The sequence below is a fragment of the Diabrotica undecimpunctata genome, chromosome 3 (assembly GCF_040954645.1).
Source record: "Diabrotica undecimpunctata isolate CICGRU chromosome 3, icDiaUnde3, whole genome shotgun sequence".
Lineage (NCBI taxonomy): Eukaryota > Metazoa > Arthropoda > Insecta > Coleoptera > Chrysomelidae > Diabrotica > Diabrotica undecimpunctata.
The window spans coordinates 93,940,566-93,966,763 of NC_092805.1; the positions used below are offsets into that span (position 1 = coordinate 93,940,566).

General features: G+C 30.9%; 1 protein-coding gene across 1 annotated transcript; it reads left to right on the forward strand.

Annotated features, from left to right (window-relative positions):
* The first annotated feature begins 1,639 nt into the window (after positions 1 to 1,639).
* On the forward strand, positions 1,640 to 26,198 carry LOC140435816 (uncharacterized). The gene is made up of 3 exons (XM_072524533.1): positions 1,640 to 2,144; positions 17,304 to 18,090; positions 26,062 to 26,198. Exons 2-3 carry the CDS (start codon positions 17,647 to 17,649, stop codon positions 26,125 to 26,127), a joined length of 510 nt encoding a protein of 169 aa, XP_072380634.1. The 5' UTR covers positions 1,640 to 2,144; positions 17,304 to 17,646; the 3' UTR covers positions 26,128 to 26,198.

Below are 26,198 nucleotides of genomic sequence, written 5' to 3' on the forward strand. Positions count from 1 at the left end.
CCCAATAGGAAGACGATCAGTAGGAAGACCACGTAATCGATGGAACGACAACTTACTGGAGGCACATTGCAAAAGAAGAAATAAGTCTTCTTCTTCTTCTTCAAGTGCCCTGTCCGTTGCGAACGTTGGCTATTAAAATGGCAATTCTGATCTTATTTGCGGCGCTTCTGAATAGTTCGACCGATGTGAGCCCGAACCACTTCCTCAGATTTTGGAGCCACGAGTGTCTTCTCCTGCCTGGCCCACGCTTACTGTCTATTTTTCCCTGGATAATCAATTGCAGTAGACGGTACTTATCGTGTCTCAATATGTGGCCTAGATATTCAAGCTTTCTTTGTTTAATTGTATTTACGATTTCTTTCTCCTTTCCGATTCTTTGAATTACCTCTGTGTTGGTACATGTTCGGTCCAGGATATACGAAGAATGCGTCGGTACACCCACATTTCGAATGCTTCTAGTTTTCTCGTGAGCGTCTCCGTCAGCGTCCAAGCCTCCACACCATACAGTAAGATCGGAAAAATGTAGCATTTAACTAGACGTAGTTTTAGGGGAAGAGACAAATCCCTGCTTATGAAAAGGGATTTGTTAAATGCTGCTCTAGCTCGTTCTATTCTCGCCTTAATTTCTGTGGCCTGTTCCCATTTTGCATTTACGTTGGTGCCAAGGTACACATAAGATTCTACATGGTCAATTAGTATGTTACTTATCCGTAACTGTCGAGCAGGCTGTTGCTTCCTGCTTATCAGCATCCACTTTGTCTTCTTGAAGTTGAGGCTCAGGCCGTATTCCTCACTAACTGAATAAACTCTTTCCATTACCTGCTGTAATTCGTCTATAAATATATATATATATATATATATATATATATATATATATATATATATATATATATATATATATATATATATATATATATATATATATATATATATATATATATATACCGAAATAAGTCTACAATGGAATTGCTTATAAGAGAATTTCACTCATCATTGCATGTGGTTGTCTTTTTAAAGACGAATCACATTCTATGACTTTTCTGACGGATATTCTCAAGTTAAACTTGATTACATGTAATATGTATGTTAAACGTAGAATGTCTGAATTGTCACTATAAATAAGTCAGATAACAGATAAAATTAAAATATTTGTTTAATTTATTAATGTTTTGTATTTTGAAAATGATTTAGGAAGTGAAAATTAAAACGTCAATAAACTTATTTGAAATTTAAATTGCGGCTTATTCCCAAAAAGAATAGTAGTTTTGTGAGAATCAATTTGGTCCTATCCAAGGCCCGTTTTGTTCGATTTTTTCTTTAAGAATGTATTTGCAATAGGCATGTTATGGTATTGTAAAAACTGGCCTTTTTTCTGCATACAAAATTTATTTTTTATCATACAAAACAATAATTCTTATATTTCTGTTAAAATGATACCATTTCTTCAATCCTGAAGGTCGAGTGTACATTCATTAAGTTTCTAAATGTTTTATTTTAAAAATGTTAATATTCATTTTATCATTATTTTCTTCCCAGAATTTTTATTATAAGGTTAATAATATCTATTTTCAAATCTATCTAAAATTACCATAGTTACGAGTATTAGCCAGTAGTCAATAGGTATTCCTTTAATGTACAACATAAATCCTTGAAGGCACACTGATAGTCATTATCGATTGTAAAGAACAATTGCTTCAGATATAATCCCTCATTAAACATGCGTAATGGCTTCCTTTGTATTTTAGCCGGACAATATGGAAAAGAAAGTATTTTTAATATTCTCCTCTAATGAGTTTTTACGTGTTTCTACCTGGATTCATAGCTACTAGCGGAAGCGGGATTAAAAATGTCAACAAGTTTTTGATTTAAATACGAGTCTCAAAAACCTTAACGTTTAGTTTTTGTTAAAAATTTTAGAAAGAACATCCAGTGCTTCAATTTATTCAATCAGTAAAAAGATGTCATCGATTTCAAAGCGTTTTTCTTTACCTATGAAATCATCTGATGATAATAGTGATGCTAATAAGCGGAGACGTTCTGCACCATTTAATTTGTTAAGAAACATGAAAAATATGCCAAGAAGTGATATTTCAGATACGGAGAATCTAGATCCAGAACTAGAAGCGCAAAATGAAATGTTTAAGGTAAATATATATTTTAGTTTGTGGATCATTTTATGCTTTAACATTTAACAAATTTAAATTTCTTTTTTGTAATAAAAATATGTCATGGAAAGTTATACTAAATATCTTTCATTTTGTTTATTCCTTTGTCCATATTCTACATGTTATTTTATATCTTATTTGACCTTTTTTTTATCGTCCTATTTTCTCTCCATTCAACGATTAATCTCTTGCTACTTAATGGTTTCATCTATCTTTTGACATTCTTTTTATATTCCATTATATTTCCTTAGCTGGTCCACTAGTTTATATATTTTATCCCACATCTCGTTTAAATTTCCCCACCTAACTTTCTGTTTTTAAACGTTTTTATATTCTTTCTTAGTATTTTCATTTCAACTCTGAATAATCTTCATGTTTTGATATTTTCTGTCCTGTTTAATGTATGTCTTAGTTTTTGTTTTTGTTGTAATATATTTGCTTCTCCTTGCAATTTAGTTTAGAAATCTCACTGTCGACTTATTTCCTTTTCTCGTACTTCTTGGAATTTTTCATAGCTGGATTATTTTTTATTTCTAATTATTCCACTTTCCTGGCTTGTTTAATTTCTTCGGCAGATCATCTTTTTTCGGAAATTAGATTTATTTTCTCCTACTATACGACTTTTGCCTTTTTTCCTTAATATAAATAATAGAATACAAGGAAATATTGCAAGTAAAAATATCTTAGTATACTATAAGAAACTAAAAGAAATGAAACGATCTTTAAATAAAAACCGCTTTGTAATTTTATAATTTTATCTTCTTATTCTTTTATCCGAAGTATTAAATTCTCAATTGCATAAATGATTAGGTTATTATGTATTCATTGTCAACATTTTTTATCCTATTTTTAATTATTTTAATATTAAGCCGCTATCCTTCCTCTTTTGTCAGTGTCGTTTTTGCTGCATGTGCTATAACTAGGGCATCATCATCATAACTGGCTCGACAATCCGTTGTGGACTTTGGCCTGCTCACAAAGAAGTCGCCACTCCTGTCGACTCCTGGCAACTTCTCTCCATTTTCTAACCCTTAGAATCTGTAGGTCTTCTTACACACCATCAATTCATCTCATTCGTGGTCGTCCTCTGCTTCTTGTGCCCTCTAGTTTTAAAAATGTTAATCTCTTCGTGTATTCGTGATCTGACATTCTAGCAATGTGTCCAGCCCATTTAAGTCTCTGCACTTTAATGAATTTCACAATATCTGGATAGTGTATAACTGATATAGTTCAAAGTTATATCTTCGACACCATAGCCCATTTTCATGTACTGCCCCAAAAATTTTTCTAAGAATTTTTCTCTCAAAAATACCAAGAAGTTTTTCATCATTTTGAAATATGGTCCACGTTTCAGCCCCATATATCAAAACCCGTCTTATTAAGGTCTTGTATATATTAAGCCTTACTGCACGTTTTAAATTTTTATTTTTTAGTTTGCTATTGCTATGCGTTTTTTTTTTATTTCTTCGCTTGTCGTGTTTATTGCGTTTACTAGCGATCCAAGATATGTAAATTCTTTTACTTGCTCAAAGGTGTGGTTGTTAATTTGAATTCTCTGTGGGATATTTCGAGGGTTTTTAGAAACTAACATATATTTGGCTTTTTCCTCGTTTACCACAATTTACGTTTTTTCCTCATTTACTTGCTACGTCCGCAAACCTTGTAAAATACTGCACCATGTCTCTCATACTTCTGCCTACTATAACTATATCGTCAGCAAATGCGAGAATTTGCGTCGATCTATTAAAAATAGTTCCATTCATTCTAATATTTAATTGTCTGATTGCATATTCCAAGGCAATATTAAAGAGGAGACACGCCAACGCATCTCCCTGTCTTAGACCATTATTAATGTCAAAAAACGTACAGTTTTCTCCTTCAATTCTAACGCATGAGCTTACGTTTTGCATTGTTAGTTGGGTCAACTAAACTAACTTAGGTGGGATCTCAAAGTCTATAATTGCACTATATAATGCAGTTCTTTTCACACTGTCATATGCTGCTTTGAAGTCAATGAAGAGATTGTGTATCTATGTTATATTCTAGTGACTTTTCCAGAATTTGCCTATTTACTTGAATTTGATGTATAGTTGACTATACGTAGATGCTAACAGAGTAATGCCTCTACATTTCTTACACTCCACTTGATCACTCTTTTTATGCAACGGACATATTATTCCCTTCAGCCACTCTTCTGGTGCTCATTCATTCTGCCATATAAAGTACTATTATTTTATGGATTGCTGCAAAAATTTGATCACCACCTTTTTATACATTTCCGAACAGATTTTATCGATTGCTGGGGCTTTATTGTCTTTGAGGCCATAACTAGGTACGTTGTCTTATTATTTTATTATTGTTTGTCATTTCTTTCCATTTATCTTTTTCGTTATTCCTTGTCATATTCATATTATAACATTGAATTTGTTATTGTAAGTTTTATGTCCTTTACCCATTTGCCATGTTCTTTATTTATTTTTTTAGGTCATTCAACAATTTATTTCTTTTAACTTCATCAAAAAACTTAAATAAATATATAAAATTAAGAGTTAAAAAATTTCTTTGTAACTTTTTTCCGATATTTGCTCTAACACGTGTATATATTGAATCAGCGGTTCGCTCTCCCACTCGCAATTGCTTTTTGGTTATAGAGCGTCATATTGTTTGTGAATATCGAATCATTTCTTTCAGTACAGTAGTTATTCACACCTTTTGTGTTACATTAAGCAATGAAATATTGTTTTGAAACTATTTTCTTGTGATATCTTACTGAAATTTACTATTTTTATTGGGAATAAATCCCAATTTTACTTTAAAAAAGTTTTATTTTACGTTTCAAAATACAAAATATTAATAAATTAAACAATTTTGTTGTTTCTTGGTAAAAAAACTTATCTACTAATTTAATTTAATTTATGACTGATATCTGACTCATTTATACTGTCAATTCACATGTATTATACATTTTCACAAGTAGATTACTTTAAAATGGTATTGCTTTTGAGTTACGTTCCTGGGACGACTTTATTGTAAGATAATTCATTGGATTACATGAAATCAACTGAAATCAAGTTAAGAAAGCCTTACTGTTGCTTTCAGGATTATACTTGAATCTTTTTATTTAACTCTATTCATTATCCCATGCTTGCTTACATATTTGAGATCTATCAAATTCTTTATTTTTGATACTACAAGATTGATGTTCACTTATTCTAACAAATAATGGTTTTGACATTTCAAGTAAATTAAAATGTCACATTCACAAGGTATTTTATAAATACAATCTTTGTTCTGTTTTGTTTATTGTAAGGTTTAGTTTTAGATACAATAGATATGAATGTGTTGTCTGGAATGTTGTTGAAATGTTACATTTATATTACATAGACATTAGGTCTATTCTTGGCATTTCCTAATTTATAAACGACAGAAGATAATAATTTTTTAATTTGTAAACAGATGTTAACAAATGGTTTTCCTCTACGAACGAATTTTCCTTATAATAAGTATTTTTGGCTCTATATAAGGATTTAATGATTCCCTTTTAAATATTAATGTTGTGGTTTGATTTTAGATATCTGTAGATGTGTGTTGGTTTTCTATACACCTGAGTTCCATATCCAGTATCCTTCTGTGAGATTGTATAGTTATATTAATATATATTTCATCTATGTTTTAATCTCAAAGAAGGATACTGGATATGAGACTCAGGTGTATAGAATATCAACACCAACACCAACAGATATCTAAATTACAAATAAAATCACATCAACATCAATATTTAAAAGGTAATGATTAAATCCTTATATGACAAAGCCAAAATTACTTGTTCTAACGAAAATTTGGTCTTAGATGAAAGATATTTATTTTTTCTATATCAATTACAAGAAATAATACGAGAAAAATAACAATACCATACATAAAATGATTATCCAAAAAACTTAAGTCTAGGAAATAAACTCAACATTTTAACATTCAAAACAACAAACATATTGAGATTTTTATCTAAACCTAAACCAAACAATCAACAAGAAAGAACGAAGAATTGTATTTATAAAATACCTTGTAAATACCTAACATTTTTATTTAGGTGAAACATCATGACCAAAGTGACATCATCACGATAAGTGAATAATAATCTTATATCACAATATAGAGAATTTGATAGATCTCAAATATGTAAACACGCATGGAAAATGAACATAGAATTCAAAGGAAAGATTTAAGTATAATCCTGAAAAATAGATGATAAAACGAAAAAAGTTAAAGAAGGGGCCCAGTATCATAAGTTTTTTTCCTGGTTTCTTCTTCATGATTTGCTATGGGCTCAATAACAGGAGAATTTTACTGCTATCATTGCATATAGTTGTGTTTGGACAAATCACATGCTATGATTTTTTGACGGATATTTTGCAGTAAGTGTTGATTTTATGTAATACAATGAACTATCTTCCAATTAAGTCGCCACAGGAACGCAACTCAAAATATTGACAATATAATTTTGAAGTCATCTTCTTTAACATGTATAATATGTTTAAATTGACAATAAGAATTGGTGAAATAAAATTCAGTTATTAAAACAATTTTTTAGCAAGTAACAAAAAAACAAAATTTGGCAAGAAACAGCATCATTTTCTTAGTGCTTTAAAGACCGGAAAACCTATTGATTTTCTAGTTCCAATTTTAATTTTGGATGTTGAGTTTCTATATAGTTCTTTCATCACCTGTATGATGGATACAGTCATGCTGGTTTTTTCTAGTAATTTTTATAGTCTAATAATGGGTACTGTTAGATCTACCATAAGCAAATGCAGCTTTTTTTCTATTTTAATATTTGTCTGTACAGTCGACTTAGCTATTTACAGTAATATATCAATAATTAATTGGATCTTGTTTACTACTTTTCTTAAGTATAGATGTTATTCATCCTTCTTTCTACGTGTGTGGTACCGGTTCTCCATTTAAAAATCTGTTAATCTGTGTTGTTTGTATTACTGTTAGCCAAGGGGCATGGCTGATTTTAGATAAGATTATTCCTTTTTTGGTCCATTCCTCGTTTATATTGACTGGCTGTTTTGTGATGTCGATTACGTTGTGATACTGTGTTCTGGTATTATAGAATTTTCTTTTCAGTTTCTTTGGAATTTTTCTGTCTACTAGCCAACTTCTTTCTGTCTCTCCTAATCCTGTCCACATTTTGTGAGGAATATCATCTGGCCCATCTGCTTCTCCTTTTTGTATTTTTAAAGTGCTTGTGTTACTGTCTTCGTGGACTGGGCTAGTTTTCTGTCAAATTCTTCATTTATTAAATTATAAAATACCTTTTTTATCTCTTTTTGATGTCCTTTTCATGAACTAGTTTTTTATTATTTTCATCTCAGATACATCTAATTTGTATCATCATTCAATCTTCGCTTGTTCAGTACTAGACATAGATCTCCTCCATAATTTTTTATCTGTTCTGATCTTGTGCCTTGTGCATCAATTTCTTGTGGTCTCCATTCAGTATCCGCTTTGCCCTTGTTATCTGTCATTTGAGCCACGTGATCTGCCCAGTTCTACTTTAATGTTGCTATTCTCTTTTACAGCATCAGCGACTCCTAATCTTTGTCATAGCTCGCGGTTTGGGATCCCGTACTAAAACGCCCCCACACAGCAAGCTCCACCGCCCTTTAAGCCACATGGATCGTTTTCACTGTTCTCCTTGTTATAGTCAAGGTTTCCGCTCCGTAAGTCAACACTGGCAAAACATACTGATCAAAGGTTTTTCTTTTAAGACATATTGGTATGTCGAACGATTTCAAAGTGTGGTTTAACTTGGCGAAGGTTGCCCAAATCAGTCTTACGCCCATTCGACGAAGAAGCCCAACGGTTTTTTATCTTTTCCTATGCAAATTTCGTGAGCTTGGTATATGTAAGCCATTACCTGGTCTATGGATCTTATTCCTAATATATCTTCGGTGACTACAAGATTTTTCATCATCTGGGTTTTAGATATATTTATTTTTAATAATCCTTCCAGCAAGGAAAGGTAGAGCTGATTTAAAACTTCCTTGACCTTATCTATCCTCTCAACTATAAGTACAATATCATCTGCAAACCTCAGGTAGCTAGGCTTTTCTCCATTTGTGTTTATGCTATGAACAGCTATGCAGTGAACAGTTTTGGTAATAGGGTATCCCCCTGACGTACTCCACGTTGTATCGGGAATTTTTGAATTTGATGATCACCCACTCTAACACTAGCTGTTGCGTTTTGGTATATGTAATAATTTGTATATATATATATATATATATATATATATATAAATATATATATATATATATATACATATATATATATACATATATAAATGTATATATATATATATATATATATATATATATATATATATATATATATATCTACGGCATAAAGTGGACTCTGTCCATGTTAAAATTCAGGTTAAGTGAGCTCCGTGGTCAAGTCGACACCGATATACGGAGCTCACTTGACCATTCCATAATATTGGCTCTGTCGATTCGTCAACATGTATAGTTTCATAATTTTTAAAAATTTTGTGGAGCCCTTAAGTAGCCCTGTATCATGAATGTATATTGCTTAGTTCACGTGTATATCTTATAGGGGTCGTTCAGATCTTTTTCATTGTATACTGGAACCATAGGTATATCGGTTTAAGTAAGCTCTGATAGTTTGGCAACTCTGCCATTTAGCTGTATACTTCTCGCGTATAGTCTGAACGGTTTATATGGACTCCTTATTTTTGTTATCATTCAAACGTATTACATTGTGTAACAGATATGAATACTATTAACTACCTGTTTTTGGTAGGTACGTGCTTTTCTAAAAATAGCTTTATAGATACAAAAGGATTTTGTTACCAAATTGGATTTTTTTCACATGCGGAAATTTCCTAATGTATTTTGTTAACGTGAGTATGTCTTCATACGTTTTATTTAAGAATTCGATAGATAAGAACTTCTTTTATTTTATCCATTGTTTTATGATATCTTTTATACAGATTTTTTATTATTTTATTTCTTGTTTTATCTGTGTACTACAGATAATTCTGGATAGAAAGTTATCTCAAAATAAATATTGAAGTGCTACAATAAATATTTTTGTGTAAAAATGGATAGTAGTGCACAAAAAAAAGAAGAATGCTTAATTTATCTAACAACAATTATACCACTTCACCCATATTACATACTTACACCCATATTACATACTGAATGTTTTATCTCCTATTTAGGGGTAATATGTAGTCAATATAAGTGTAGTTAGTGTCAAATTTGCAATGATCAATATAAGTAATAGCTTACTGACTGTACTTTACATGTTTAGTTCAAATAAATAAACCTTGTCCCTTCAAAAAAGAGCGATTGGAATGGCAAAGTCAACTAAGAAAGTGTAATGAATCTTGTATCACCCCAGATTCACACAGGTTAACCGGTGTTTGAAGGCAAGAGTCCTCATTGCAGATTTAAGAAAGATAACTACCATAAGGAAGTTCCTTTCGAGGGTTGAGATGGCGAGAAGCAGCTTATTTTTTTTTGTATGTCTTGCAGATGTGTTGGTCTAGCTAGTTTTTCCTCGATTCTAGTCATAAAATGGGTTGTTATTCGTGGAGTGGATGTTACGAATCTAGACATTGTTTCTTTTGTTCTCCAGCTACTTATCTTCGGATATTATGTGGATTGATAACTACGATATTGTAGAGCTTATGTATGGATGTGAGTCTTAATATCCGCTGAATTTGGCTGACTAATTTATAGCTAAATCTACGTGTTAAGTATGTATTGATATCACCCATACAAGCAAGGTATATTCGGCAGCAGAAGCATAGAGTTCAAGCGTCTACGTTTTAAGAGTGGAAGGATATGCTTCCCATTTTTAGCTGACAAGTTCGCGAAGAATATTATTTTTCTGGTTCTAGTTTTCCATTTAGTTTTAAACAAAGTTCTGTGAATTACAAAGTGTGTTTAAGGATTTCATGACACTATTGGTTCAGGTATATGTTCAAATTTGTGAAAGCGTCTCTGTTAGGGACATTGAAGGAGCCCCGCCTGACTTTTTCCAGGGTTTGGCTTAAAATTAATTTATAATCTATTTTTATTGTGTTTAAGATATGATATTTAGATTTTTCTCCACTTCATCAACAAAATTTTTTTGGTTGTGCAACAATAGATGTATCATCTACAAAATAAAAGTCCTAGTATTTACTGGTATGGGTTGTGTAAATATTATACAGTGTAGGTGCCATTACGGTACCGCAAAGGAGACCGTTCTACTACGTTCTCCATCTTCATCTTCTATTCTTATCATTGAGTGATACGGAAAATTTTCTGTTGTGTAGGCATACGCGGATAATACAAGTGAGTTTATTACCTAAGGGGATATCACATAGATTTTGGAGAAATGTGCTTTAATTTAAGGTGTCGTAAGCAGAATTTAGATTGACAAATACCACTCCTCATGTCTGATATTTTTCATATGCGTCTTCGCTGTGTTGGGCAAGATTTAGTATGTGTAACGAACATGATCTATCCTGTCATATATAGCCACTTTTATCTTTAAATTGAAGTTTTTCTTCTACTATCGGTTTATATTAAGGATCATATGCAGAAGTATTTTGTATAGCTGAAAAAATAAATAGATATATTGGCCGATAGCTTTTGTGGTCGTTGGGGTTTTTGTCAGGTTTAAGCAAGGCCACAACTTTGTCTTTGCTTTGCTTGTCTACACTCTTTGTATATTAGCCATTGTTGTATTATTTTTGTCCAAATTTTATAATTAGTTTTGTGCTTAGATCCTCAGTCAGGAGCCGTAGTATTGTTCATAATATACGTGGATAGTGGATCCAAACTCAACATCGTTGAAAGGTTTCCTCAGCTGACTTGTTTGTCCTCTCTCATTTTATGTTTTTCTTTGCCGGCATTTATTATGTTTATTTCGTTATTTTCAGCGATCAGCTTAATACCAAATACCCTAGGTTTAGCCCTCTATTTGCTTCCTGCAGTAGAAATACGTCACATTTGTGTTAAGCGCATATGTCTGATAAGCTTAAGTAAAGTAAAGTGTCTTTATCTGTAGATATGTCCTTAATATTTATAGACATAATTAGAATAGTTGGTCCTAAAAAGGACCGAATTGACAAAAATCATATTGACCGGGTGATTCTGATTAGCCGATTAATTAATTATTCATTACCCAGGGTACAACTGATTACGGTGGTCTTATTTGTACTCAAATTTTCGTAAAGGCTTTTCTTTTGAACCCCATAAGAAATGGCTAATTAACTTTTCATTAAAAATTTTAATTTTACACACTGTTACTTTTTGACGATATTTCGAATCAGATTTGTATAGTAATAAGTATAGTTACTATGGAGTCTCTTTGTGAAAAGTAAATGAGTTTGTAATATCGGTCACAACTCATATATGAATGATAAGGACATAAACGGTTAAAATAAGTGCACAGAATTTTAACTAAATATATCGGCGCCATTGTTTAGGAGATGGATTTATCCCAGAGATTAAAGGTTAAATGTATATTCCAGGTTCTATCTACGTATTTTCATTACTAAAAAAGTATATTTAAAATAAAGGCCTTAAGATATATTTAGATTCTATGGAAATTAGAATCTATGGAAATTAGCAAATTAAAAAATACAGACATAATTATTCTGAATGACAAAATTGAGACAAACAGTTGCCTCAAGTATTGTTTATATTGTAAAGGTTATCGTCATAGTATAGTCAGAACGCAACAAGGTTCTATTGGCTTTTCTGCTTTTTGTCTCCTCATTCCTATTGAAAACTTAGCCACGTAAATAACGTTTTAAAAATATGTATCAATATTTCTTTAGTGTCTTTCCTAAGATAACTTTTTTTAAGCCTACTTCGTTTGACTACATGTAATGGATTTGATAGTTCCCAACAGATAAGTATTGATTGTAGGTTGGATAGCAGTTGGTTGTACAGGCATGTGTTAATAAATATGATGGGTCGGTAGGTAGTTCCATTATTCCTAAATCTGACCATATGTTACCTCCCCTGTTGATTCGTGGACGTCCTAAGGGCATTTTTTCTCTCGGGGCATTCTCCCAGTTTAACTTGGCAATGCAGTTATTAGAAAGCCTTTGGATGTAGCCAGCGTAACTTTGGAGTTGAGATTTAGTCTCTTGTATGACGTTGCTATCTTTATATATCTGTTAGACCTTGGCATTAGTTCTGGTTCGGTATTGGTTAGTATTCGGACCTTTGTAAGTTGGAAAATAATTCTGATGGCTTTTCTAGTAATCCTGATCTAATTAATACCTAAGTTTTACTTACATTCTTTTGTCAGCGTTCTCGTCACATTTAAGTCAATAGCACTGGTTTAATCACTGTTTTATGTATCCTGATTTTAGGGATTTGTATTAGACTTCTGGGTTTAAAAGTGTTATGTAAGTTATATTTACATCAGTTAGCTATCTGAATATTCCATTTTATTTCTTATGTGACAGCGTTATCTACGATACCTAAAACGCTGCAATCTTTCAAAATTATATGGGTTTATTGTTACGTTATGCCCTACTCTACGTCCTCTCTCTTGTATGTTAAAGAAATTTATTTAGTTTTCTCATTACTTACTATCATACCGTTTTTTGCTGCTAATAGCATTATTTTGTAGCATTCTAATATTTAATCTGTGAATTAATTCCGGATAGCAAATAGATATTTTTCACTTTCTCGGAGAAATAATATTCTAACATACAAAATCCTATTAAATTGCCAAAACCTTTCTTGCATATTATATTTACTTATGAGGGACAGCAGCAATATCAGTACCATAATAAGGCGTATAGTCCTGGACTGGCTAATCGTTGGATAATTGGAAGCATGAGTGTAGCAGTTATAATGTTTTCGGGACTGCTACCTGGTATCGGGAAGCAGAGATATCAGTACCAAGTTAGTGCATATAGGAATTGTTGCTTGAACTTTATTATTATTAAACAGCACTATATTTCCTAGTAAAATCCTCATGACTTTACAGTAAGACAAATTTTCGAACGTTGGTTATGGAAACATCATGTACATACCACCGGATTCCCTAGATCGACATTCAGCAAAATTCTTTTAATAATGATGCGGGAGTAAAAATATAAATATCTGGAAGCTTACATCAACAAAGAATTAAATTCAGACTAAGAAATCAGGGTACGAATAGAAATGGCAAGGGCAGCGTTCTTAAAATTCAAGCAATTGTTCTGTGACAAAAATCTTAATACTGCGCTGAGACTGAGGTTTGTTGAATGTTACGTCTGGTCTCAACTATTGTACGGAGTAGAAATATGGACGGTAAAAGCGCAAATAGTTAGGAAGCTTCAAGCCTTTGAATTTTAGATATACCGGAGAATGTTAAGAATTCCATGGACTGCCAGGGTCACCAATGAGGAAGTGCTGAGAAGGATGGGTCGAGACAAAAAATTGTTGAGAACAATAAAAGTACGCAGGACTGCATACCTGGAACACATACTAAGGAATATAAAGTCTTCTGCAGACCATCATCCAGGGTAGAGTCGATGGCAAAAAGGGAATAGGTAGAAAGAGGAAGTCATGGCTGCGAAATATTCGTGACTGGACAAAGATGACTGTAGACGAATTATTCCACGTTGCAAAAGACAGAGATACTTTTAGAAATGTGGTCGCCAACCTCCGTTAATGGGAACGGCATAGGAAGAAAAATAATGATACGCTAAACAAAAAAATAACAGAGATGAAGATAGGCGCCAAGAAACTCTGTGTTATAAAACAGTTGAATAAAATACAGATTCTCGATTCAAATATTCAAAAATTTAATGAACAGCTTACTAAAATAGAAATAACGTCTATTTAAAATGCAATTCATTAATGGCTCAAGGTACAAAGCAGTCCTAGCATCTGCTAATGATATTGATCTTATAAGAAACTCTCTCCGCAAACGACATCTTCAACAAAGTGAAGAGAGCACGAAAAATGTTTTACTTAAAATCAACAAAATAAAAACCAAATACAAGCGAATCAACAGAAGAAAGCAATTCAATACAGAGCATAATTCACTTAAGACCTATTTTAATACATGAATGCGAATCATGGACAATGACTAAAACAAATAAGGAAGAACTCCGAATATTTGAAAGAAAAATAATAAGAAAACTTTTTTAACCTCATTATCATATTGCTACAAATCCGTATAGAATAAGAACACATACTAAATAAAGAAAGCTCTTATAAATATATTGTTTAGGAAAATAAATCGCTTAAGGTAGATCGGACACATGCATAGACGCCAAGATGTCAAACTTGGTTAAAAAACGTAAACTAATTTTTGAAACCAAATTCAGTATTTTGCTTTAATCTGTGCCTTCTAAGAATTGCAAGGAAAAACAGACGTTGATAAAACTGTTATTAGAGACATGGGGAATCTAAAAATTGCATTCCACAACATATCTTCTCAACTAAGCAAAAAACCTTAACGAATTGGTTTCTAGTACTCGTACAGAGTATATCGGAATAAAAGGAAAAAGACAGTTAAGCAAGAAGAAAAGTGCAAGCATTTACGTTTTAAGGGTGAAAGGATATGCGCCCCATTTTTAGCTGACAAGCTTGCGGAGCATACTATTTCTGGTCCTTAGTTTGCCTTTTAGTTTTAAACAAGATTCTGTGATTGACAACGTGCGATATAAACTATCTACAAGGTATTTATAGGAAATTCAGAGTTCAAGGATTTCATCACACTATTGGATGTTCAGTTTTGTGAAAGCGCCTGTGTTGGGAAAATTGAAGGAGCGTTCCTAAGATTTTCGGGGTTTGGCTTAAAATTAAATCGTAGTTCATTTTTATTATATTTAAGGCATCTATTAGATTTTTCTCCACTCCAGCAACAAAAGTTTTTGGTTGTGCAATGTATGGTCTACATGAAAATCCTAGTATCTACTGGTATCTGTTGATCATTTGTGTAAATGTAATACAGTGTAGGTGCCATTACGCTACCCCAAGCGAGACCGTTTGTCTGCGTTCTCCATATTACCATTGAATGATACGAAAAATCTTCTGTTCTGTAGATATACGCGGATAAAACGATGTTTACAGTTTGTCATACAGTTTTTGGAGAAATGTCCTCTAATTTAATGTGTCGTAGGCGGCATTTAGATTGACAAATACCACCCCTGATACCTGATATCTTTCGTACCCGTTGTAGCTTTTTACAACAACGGGTACGTTATTACGTACGTTATAAGTATTACGAATAAAAATAAATAAGCAAGAAGAATATAAGTGAACCATATTTAAAATAAGTGACAGAAAAAAGAATATTATATATACATTTACTTCTAAATTAAAAATAAAATACTCGTATGCCTGATCACGAAAGATACAAAATTTACAAGCGACAAAGTATTTTTTAAAACAACCGAACATATTATATGTAATAATTGTAATAGATATGTTGGCTATAATCAAATTACCATAAAGTCACCGAAATATTTTATCTGAGTAATGATTCACTACTGATTGCTACGTTACGTTATACGATACATTTATAGTTAAAGCGAAATTAGGTGTTATGCCTACTTATTATTTTAGTATCTGTTACAAGTTACATACTAAAGTATTATAGTAAGATATTGAATTCCCTACATTTAAAATTGAAATATTGAAATTAGACAGTAAAAAATTATAATTTTAAGATTGATTTACAAATTATTATAATTTAAATTTTACTACTTTATGAAACAAATATTGTACATCATAAAACGTAGCAATCGAAACATCGGAACGTACATTTATATAATAAATTTTTCAGTGTCAATGCATTAAAAAAATACTAATACATAAAAATTGCCTTTTCCAAGCTTATAACAGACACTAACTTAAGTTTAAAATAATTAAAGCAAGTAATATAAATTACCACCATAAAATATTTAACTACATTAACCAAGTATTTGTGAAATTTCGGGATGAATAAATTGATTGATATTTAAATAAATTTCAAGTTCCAAAACGTACCTGCTGTAAAATTTAAAAATCTACGACTAATCAAATTATTGGCAACATCGGAGGAGTTTAGTTGTGTACGGGGAAGAATACATACGGATCCCAAAAGTGTTTTACCCTATTACGGAGTTCATTTAATCCTACGTGTTGGTCGGAGTCTACATAAAGCGCTACCCAGATAATAATATACACGGTGTATATTCTCCTGGAGTTAGTATAATACCGTTTTAGTACGGGGCCCACATTAACCGCTAGATCTATATATATATATATATATATATATATATATATATATATATATATATATATATATATATATATATATATATACAGTAGACTCCCTCTATAACGAGAACTGAAATGGCAGACTAATTACCTCGTTATAAGCCGATCTCGTTATATCAGACAACAATAATACTATGCTTACTTATAAATATGTAGTTTCCTAAAACATTACTTCCCATAGTGAAGACGTTCGGAGCAATATAAGATGCTAATAAATATTGTTTGAATGGCGTTTTTGAAAAAAAGTTATTTACTTTTATTTTTAATTAAATACATTAAAACAAAAAAGAGTTGTTTACTTTTATTGTCAATGATATACGTTAAAACAAAAAATCTGTACTTACATTTTTTTCAACTACATAATGTATAAAGCGTATTTTCAAGGATCACATAAACTATTTGCTTCTGCAATTGTAAGAAGTCTGTCATTTTTGAATGCTTTAAATTGTCCAGTATCATTCTATCTATCATCTACTATCTATTTTCTAAAGATGTGAAATAGTTGTATTTATTATAAAGAAGTTTATTGCGGGCGGCAGTTAAGTTTATTATGGGACACTTAAAAAAGGTATTTATTTATAGCCACGGCCGGGCCAAAAACTTAAAAAAAAACACGTTTTTCAATCTAACCTCTCGTTATAACCAAATTTGTCTCGCTATTGAGAGTTATAGTTCAATAGAAATTTCACGGGACCTAATATACCTCGTTATAAGCGAAACCTCGTAATAACCGTGTTCGTTATAGAGGGAGTATATATATATATATATATATATATATATATATATATTTATATATTATCTTTTTTTAAATTAATATTCAATATTTATTTTCCAGAACCAAGCTATCTCGGCAAATGTATCTACTTGCTCAACAAACAATTCTACTTCTTCACCACCAACGAAAAATAAATTCAAAAACATCGTCCTAAAACTAATTCCAGAATGTCGGTTAAAATACAAACTACAAAAGAATGAGACCAAACGAATAGTTGGCGAACACCAGCCAATGACCGAGAATTTTCAACTTAAGCGGAGTAAATCATATTCTTTTATTGATAACAATTCTGAAGACAGCTCCGATGGCAAGAAATGGAACGGTCTTTAGATAGTTTATCAAGCGCAGGTGGAATAAACTTTAACGTTCCCACCAAAGCAATGTTGAAAACTATACACATTTGATGAACGTTTGTGATGAAGGCCCAATATCTTCTGTGGATAATTGCGAAAACGATTATGATGAAGATACTAGTTTCAGTTTATCAATGTTGACTGATGATAGCTGGTTCGATGATAAAATTAGGAATGACAGAATAAGATTACAACAGTATATCAGTGAAGCCTCTGTCAGTATGGAAACTCTAATAGGGACATGTTTACACACATTGGGCGATAACACAAGACTTACGCCTGCTGCACAAAATTACCTAATGTATCAGATACGTCAAGCTATAAGTATCAGTATGTTAAAGCTAGAAGGGGATGTTAGAAGCATATTTAAGAAAAAAGAAGACCTTGTATTGGATGTAACAGATGCTTACAAAGTCAAACTTGCCCAAGCAAATGATTCGCATATAAGGATGCAGAAGAGGTACGAAATGATGCTGTCAACAGCGGATAACAAGGTAAATAATTTCTTCATATATTTTAGCTGTAACGCGTGTATCTAAAGTTTTCAAAAAAAAATAAATGTGTATTTTCTAATTGTAAATTACTTAAGTTTATTTTATTAACTAAATACAGGAAATTAAGTCTATATATTTAAGGTTTATAATGTATTTTTATAGAACAGAAAGGGGTCCGTGATCTTCAATGGCACATAAATTTGCTCTGGTATGTGCAATACGCATTTGGACTGTTTCTTAGTCGATCTCATGAAATTTTTGGAAAATTCTTTACCTTAGCTTATCTTCATTTTGGGCTTCTTAGCCATTATTATACACCATTCGACTCAAAACAGCCCAAAACTCTTCTATAAGTCTGGCCTGAAGCACATTTGGAGGGATTGAGGCACGTTTGAAAATATGATTTCATTTATAAACTGAACAAGCTTTGTAAGACATCTGTCAACGTAATTGTCAGCATTGAGAGCTTCACCGCGAATACGCCCAACAAAAGGCTGTGAGGCACACCATACCAAAAAAATCCGTCGTTGCCCTTCATTTCGGAATTGGATAAAGTAAAATACTTTTTATCATCAATAATGAGAATTTTACTATGAAAATGAATACGTCTCAATACACAACATCTAGAAAGTTTTTCTAACTAAGCTGGTGTGTACTTAGGATCTCTTTTTTCTTTCTTTTTTCTCTCTAGTAAATTAAGGCATGGTATACCATTTTCGCCGACTCTTTAACCCAGTACTTCCCAAGAGTAGAAGAAAAAACAAATTTTGTTTTTTTTTATTGCATTTTATTGCTAAAATTATATCTAAATACTTTTTAATTTATCAAGTTAAAAAAAAAATAAAATATCTTAGTTTTTTAATAACAAAATGTTGCGTGTACGTAATGATGGGATTTACCAGAACAAAAAAATTTTTATTTTTGTGAAATTATTCAAAGCAATTTGGATGTAGATATATTTTACACTTCGCACACACACACATATATAGCGGCGCCTATTATAGGAAATCCCAACGTCCCGTAAACGCAACATTATTGAAATCGATGAGGTATGCAAAAACCAAAAAAGGTTTTTGAAATACGAAACACTATCGTTTCTACCGATAGATATATCAATATAAATTGATAATTTCAGAAATATAATTTTATGTTTAGTACGGAAATTACATCCACAAAAATATGAAAAAAGAATTTTCGATTTTTTTAATATTGTTCAATATATATATATATATATATATATATATATATATATATATATATATATATATATATATATATATATATATATATAATGAACCAGAAGTATTTGCTGACAACGTAAGGAAGTAAACGTTAAATAGTGGGTTTGCAGCAATAAAAATGAAATGTGTACTCTTTTAAATTTTTATTCCAAGCTTTCGGACATTGGTTATGTCCTTCATCAGGGAGCTACAAATGTGATTAAGAAATTGTTGGTGTTGGTATAATTAATTAAAAATTGTTTCTACTTACAAACTTAACGAGGTTGTATCAACAAAGATCTATTATAATATTGATAAAATTTATCATGGTCTCTCATCTATTTTAATATATAAAAACTATTTTTATGTTTAAAATTTTAAAAAAATTATTACTGTAAATACAAAAACACTTAATTATTCTAAATAAATACGTGACATTATTTTGACAAAATTCTTTTAAATGTCAATTGATAAATTGTTGTTTGTGTTATTATTACATTTATCTAGTAGTAACAAATAGGAGAACATTTCATTTAGATGGCCAATATCCGTTTTATGATTCATTGTATTATTATTTTGGCAAATGTAGGCCATTTCAAGAAAAAGTCTTTTGGTGATGTTACTTTCCTGTTCTACTACTTTGATGTTATTATAATCTATCTGATGCCCATTTTTAAATACATGTTCACCCAATGCAGTTTTTTCAGGATGCAGTCTATTATCTGACTTGTGAGATGTAATGCGATCTTTAAGGCATCTTGATGTTTGACCATAGTATACTTGTTCACATGATCCGCACGGTATACAGTAAACAACATCTGTTAAAGACAAGAGTGCGGATTGGTCTTTAAGTTTAGAAAAAACTTTGTTAACTGTTAGTACCGTTTTATGTGCAATTTTGATATTATTAATTGATGAAAAAATTCTACTTAGTTTCTGTCCAATGTCTTTAATGTATGGAAGAGATACATATCTAATTGTAGTTTGTTGTGGTAAAGGATCTACAGGTCCAATTCTATCTTGTGATACAGACAGATTTTCTTCGTTTCTTAAATGACTAGTTAAATTTTGTGGAGTGTTAAATAAAATTTTCTTTAGTAGTATACTTGGGTATGAGTTTTCAATGAATAGGTTATAAAGGATTTTTAGATTTTTTGTATGGAAAGCGGTATCGCTGATTTTAAGGACACGATTTTTCATTTCTTTAACTAAATTCAGTTTCATCGAATATTTATGGTATGACCAATAATTTAAATATCTGCCTGAACTGAGAGGTTTTCTATACCAATCAACCAGTAAATGGGTACCTTTTCGTATTAATTTGGTATCTAAAAAAGGTACTGAACCTGTAGTATCTTCACATTCTAATGTGAATTATAAATAAAGGGATAAATGATATACTTTGGTATTTCAATAGTTACAATCCCTACATTCAATTCACATTAGAATGTGAAGATACTACAGGTTCAGTACCTTTTTTAGATACCAAATTAATACGAAAAGGTACCCATTTACTGGTTGATTGGTATAGAAAACCTCTCAGTTCAGGCAGATATTTAAATTATTGGTCATACCATAAATATTCGATGAAACTGAATTTAGTTAAAGAAATGAAAAATCGTGTCCTTAAAATCAGCGATACCGCTTTCCATACAAAAAATCTAAAAATTCTTTATAACCTATTCATTGAAAACTCATACCCAAGTATACTACTAAAGAAAATTTTATTTAACACTCCACAAAATTTAACTAGTCATTTAAGAAACGAAGAAAATCTGTCTGTATCACAAGATAGAATTGGACCTGTAGATCCTTTACCACAACAAACTACAATTAGATATGTATCTCTTCCATACATTAAAGACATTGGACAGAAACTAAGTAGAATTTTTTCATCAATTAATAATATCAAAATTGCACATAAAACGGTACTAACAGTTAACAAAGTTTTTTCTAAACTTAAAGACCAATCCGCACTCTTGTCTTTAACAGATGTTGTTTACTGTATACCGTGCGGATCATGTGAACAAGTATACTATGGTCAAACATCAAGATGCCTTAAAGATCGCATTACATCCCACAAGTCAGATAATAGACTGCATCCTGAAAAAACTGCATTGGGTGAACATGTATTTAAAAATGGGCATCAGATAGATTATAATAACATCAAAGTAGTAGAACAGGAAAGTAACATCACCAAAAGATTTTTTCTTGAAATGGCCTACATTTGCCAAAATAATAATACAATGAATCATAAAACGGATATTGGCCATCTAAATGAAATGTTCTCCTATTTGTTACTACTAGATAAATGTAATAATAACACAAACAACAATTTATCAATTGACATTTAAAAGAATTTTGTCAAAATAATGTCACGTATTTATTTAGAATAATTAAGTGTTTTTGTATTTACAGTAATAATTTTTTTAAAATTTTAAACATAAAAATAGTTTTTATATATTAAAATAGATGAGAGACCATGATAAATTTTATCAATATTATAATAGATCTTTGTTGATACAACCTCGTTAAGTTTGTAAGTAGAAACAATTTTTAATTAATTATACCAACACCAACAATTTCTTAATCACATTTGTAGCTCCCTGATGAAGGACATAACCAATGTCCGAAAGCTTGGAATAAAAATTTAAAAGAGTACACATTTCATTTTTATTGCTGCAAACCCACTATTTAACGTTTACTTCTTTATATATATATATATATATATATATATATATATATATATATATATATATATATATATAAAATATATATATAAAATATATATACACTTGTACTTTTACACTGTCTGCATCTTCTTCTTGCTTTGTTCTCTTCCTCTGCAATGAAGTGACCAACATTATCAAATATAACTTCTGCTAACAAACTGTTTCTGGATGGTTGTCCACAATTGGATCTAGTAAGATTGTTGATTGGATCATTTAAAGCCGATATACCCTCTCCTTGAACGTTATCTTCCTTGAGCGGTACTTTCATTTTCATAAGTGTAACTGCTATGCAAAACTTAAAATCTAATTGTGACATTTTGGTTTTATTTGCCACGTTATATATTATTTTTCACGCATTAACAATAACACTATCAATCACATTTATAGAAAGGGGCCACCACCATTTCTTTCCTTTTATCTTTATTCTGTAATTTGATATGCTGTTATCATGCAAATCAACACCACCCATATGTTGATTATACTTACACTCAGCTATCAATTTTGGCTGAGGAATTTGTTGGATTTTCTTTTCTTTCCTGTCATATCTTTTTGCAACTGCGAGAAGTTCAATGGTACAATTATTTGTTGCAACTGTCACTACAGAATTTTCATTTCATCTAGCTAACAATACACTTTGTTCAGAATCGTAAAAAAAATCGTAAGTACCATGATCTTGTTTTTTAATATTTTTTACACTTTCCATTGTACTATTACAAGTACAGTTTTCGCGGATCGTCCCAGTAGCGTTTTTCTTTTAGCAAACCGAATAGCTTGTAAGATGAGAAAAAGTTATTAAAAAATATGGTATGATTAGATTTCCATTCAATCACTGACAACAGTCCAGCACAACGTTTTCTTATAGACCCAACTCGTGTTCATAAGCACTTGTTTTTCCACCATAAGGTAAAAATTTAAATAAATAGCCATTTAAACTACATAGAGACCATAGTTTTAATCCAAACCTAATTGGTTTTCCTTTTATGTACATCTTACAACTATGTCTTCCAAAATATGGCACCATTTCCTCATCTATGGATAGAAAATACTCCAAACTGCATGTTCTTTTCATTTATCCAATCAAATTAAAATTATTGTACAAACAAAAATGCAAAATTTAAATTTTATTATCTAAATCCGTTAGTCTGTCAACTTAGGAATTATTATAGGAAATTCCAACGTCCCGTAAACGCAACATTATTGAAATCGATTAGGTATGCAAAAACCAAAAAAGATTTTTGAAATACGACACACAATCTTTTCTACTGATAGATATATCAATATAAATTGATAATTTCAGAAATATAATTTTATGTTTAGTACGGAAATTATATCGACAAAAATATGAAAAAAGAATTTTCGATTTTTTCAATATTCACTAAACTAAAAAATATATACCTTTTTAGTTATTTTAAAATATTTTATTAGATTCGTATTTTATGTCCTGTTTTAAATAAAATATAGCAATAAAAATTATATTTAAGTAATGATACATTTAAAAAAAAAATGCAATTAAAAATGTTGCGTTTACGCAACGTTGGGAACTAATGGGTTAATTGTCTGGTAAATCATTGACACAGAAATATTTTGAGCACTAATAATTCTTACAATATCGTGTTTTGATACATGTGCAACTAAACGATAAATACTTTGACGAATATTAAGTTTGTACATCTTAACGAACCGTATTTGTCAAAACTGACATTGTCCATATCTTTCAAGTTGTTTACTAACTTTGGTTGACTAACTCCCAATAATACTTTAAATCTAAAATTTTTCGAAAACTTTAATGACATACGTTATAACTGCATAGGCCAGTAGTCATAGATTTGATCTCTAAAAACAAGACTCACAAGCTGAATTTTGCTGAGAAGGCCAATTTCGGGATCCCAAAAAAGTTGCAAAAAAGTTTGCCAGTTTCACCTCTGGGCTTCCCCCTAAAATCCCCCGCCGAGGGGAAACAGATAACATCGATTTACCAAGAATCTGTTCTCCGTAAAAAAATATTTAAACCGAGAAATGTAGCTGAGATAATTATAAACAAAAATGTTATAAAAAAAAGTTTTATAAAAAAAATCAGCAGTTTTTCTGTAAAATGAACTGTTCTCTCAGAAACAGCGCTTGAATCGACAGCCGATTTTGAATGTATCACGAGGGTGAAATCAATTTTTTAAATAACATTTATAGACTCGACGATAAAAATTCTATATCTTTTGATCAAAGTGCAGCTTTTGTATGAATTTTTGCATTCTGCTGTAAATAAAGTCAGTTTTTATAAAGCTTTTAAATAAGTAAACATTGCCCGATTTTTACCATTATGATTCTCATTAAATCATTAAAATTTATCACTTCCATTGACCGAAATTCAGCATTTTCTATTCTGACGACTGGAGTAATATAATTTCTTATTTAAATAATATGTTTATTATATATAAAAAGATTACATTTACACAAGATACAAAGATTACAGATATACATTTCTGGGAAATGTACATTCAAAGTTTTTGTTATTAGTTAAAACGTTTGTTATACATTTTGCAGAATTTGTATAGTTATCTTTTTTGAAAAGAATTTCCGAAGGGGAAATATAAACTAACAAATATTAGTCAGTTTAAAATGTGATTTTCATTACAACCAATAATTGTGGCTTAATCCCATAAAAAACATATTATTTAAATTATACATGTCACAAAAAAGTAGTTTCAGCACCTTAAGAATTTTTTTATATATAAATATCTCTTTTATTGATTTTGTGTACGTACTTTGTTTCTTTCGTGTAGCTTCTTATCATACTAGCTGAAAAGATCCTCGCTTTTGGGTGGCCCGGTTTAGAAGGCTATTTTAATTTTTTGTTTCCTTTTGAATTTCACTTTTAAACTAGAGTTTATTTGTCTTTTTCTTCTTCCTTCCTTCCTTTTTGTAGATATGAGATATATAGATACTTTTTAATGTGTCTGTAGTAAGTTGTTCTATAGTTTTCGTGGATCCAACTAAGTTTTCCAAATCCTGTCCATGCTAGTCTTGCTCTTCTAGTAATTTTTGCACTTTGGTTCTCTTTGTAAAGTCTCAGGATTTGGCCTAGGTATATATATTCCTGGATTGGCTCTATCTCACTGCCATTTATAGTTATACGTTAGGGGTAATCTGTGTTTGTCATTATTTTTGTTTTTTTCATATTCATTTTTAGGCCGACGTATTGGCAGTTGGCTGCTAGTTCTCCCATCATAATTTGCAGTTCGTCGAATGTGCTCGCTATAATCACTATGTCGTCAGCCAATCTGAGGTGGTTTAACTTGTTGCCATTAACGTTTTGATAAAAATGTTTGTTTTGGATCGTTTGACCATATATTCGAAAATATTAACATATTGTATCAACGATAAAGACAAACGCTTTTAAAAATTGGTCGTACCAGCTATATCTAGTATTTTGATTGATGCTTTACCGAATTTGTACTGATTAACTAACAGCTAAGTTAATATCAGGTGACTGCACGTTCTTCTTCTTCTTCCTTCTTGTATGTAGGCTTTAAAGCGTATTTTTTCTTCAATATTAGTCTCCTAAATTGTTTAAATTATCACACCGTCTTTTTTTTGGTCTGCCAATATTTCTTCGTCCATTTGGTGACTTATCTCGTGTTATTAGTACTATTCTATCGTCTGCCATTCTACTAATGTGTTCGTTCCACTCCTGTTTCCGTGTCACCCATCCATTTATGTCTTCTACATTACATGCTCTTTTTATATTTTTGCTTCTGTCTCTATATTCTTAGAAATTATATGAAGTACATACTTAAAATAAATCAGTCATAATACGTACATTTAATTCGATGTGTACTTTGTAGTTAATTGCTCCAATAAGATTTATTATTTTATTTGTGCTTTATTAATTAGAAATAAATATACTCTCACACTCTCAAAACGAAATATAACCGAACTATAAACCAATAACAGTTGCAACCGCATTCGTATTCTTAAGCTTTAAAAAATTAACTAGATTTGTGATATATATTTTTTTGTTTCAGATGCTTAAACAATTCGAAGAAATCTCATATTTAGAGAAGAAGATGAGAAGTAGAATAAATTTTTAATGTGGACCAGTACATAACAAATGAAATTCTATGATTGTACATTCGTATATTCGTTTTAAATAAATTATTGC

Bases quoted from the DNA above. Each gene is read 5' to 3' on its own strand.
- LOC140435816 (XM_072524533.1), top strand. From the start codon at position 17,647: ATGAACGTTTGTGATGAAGGCCCAATATCTTCTGTGGATAATTGCGAA. The intron at 18,091-26,061 runs GTAAATAATTTC...TTTTTGTTTCAG, and splicing joins TGTCAACAGCGGATAACAAG to ATGCTTAAACAATTCGAAGA.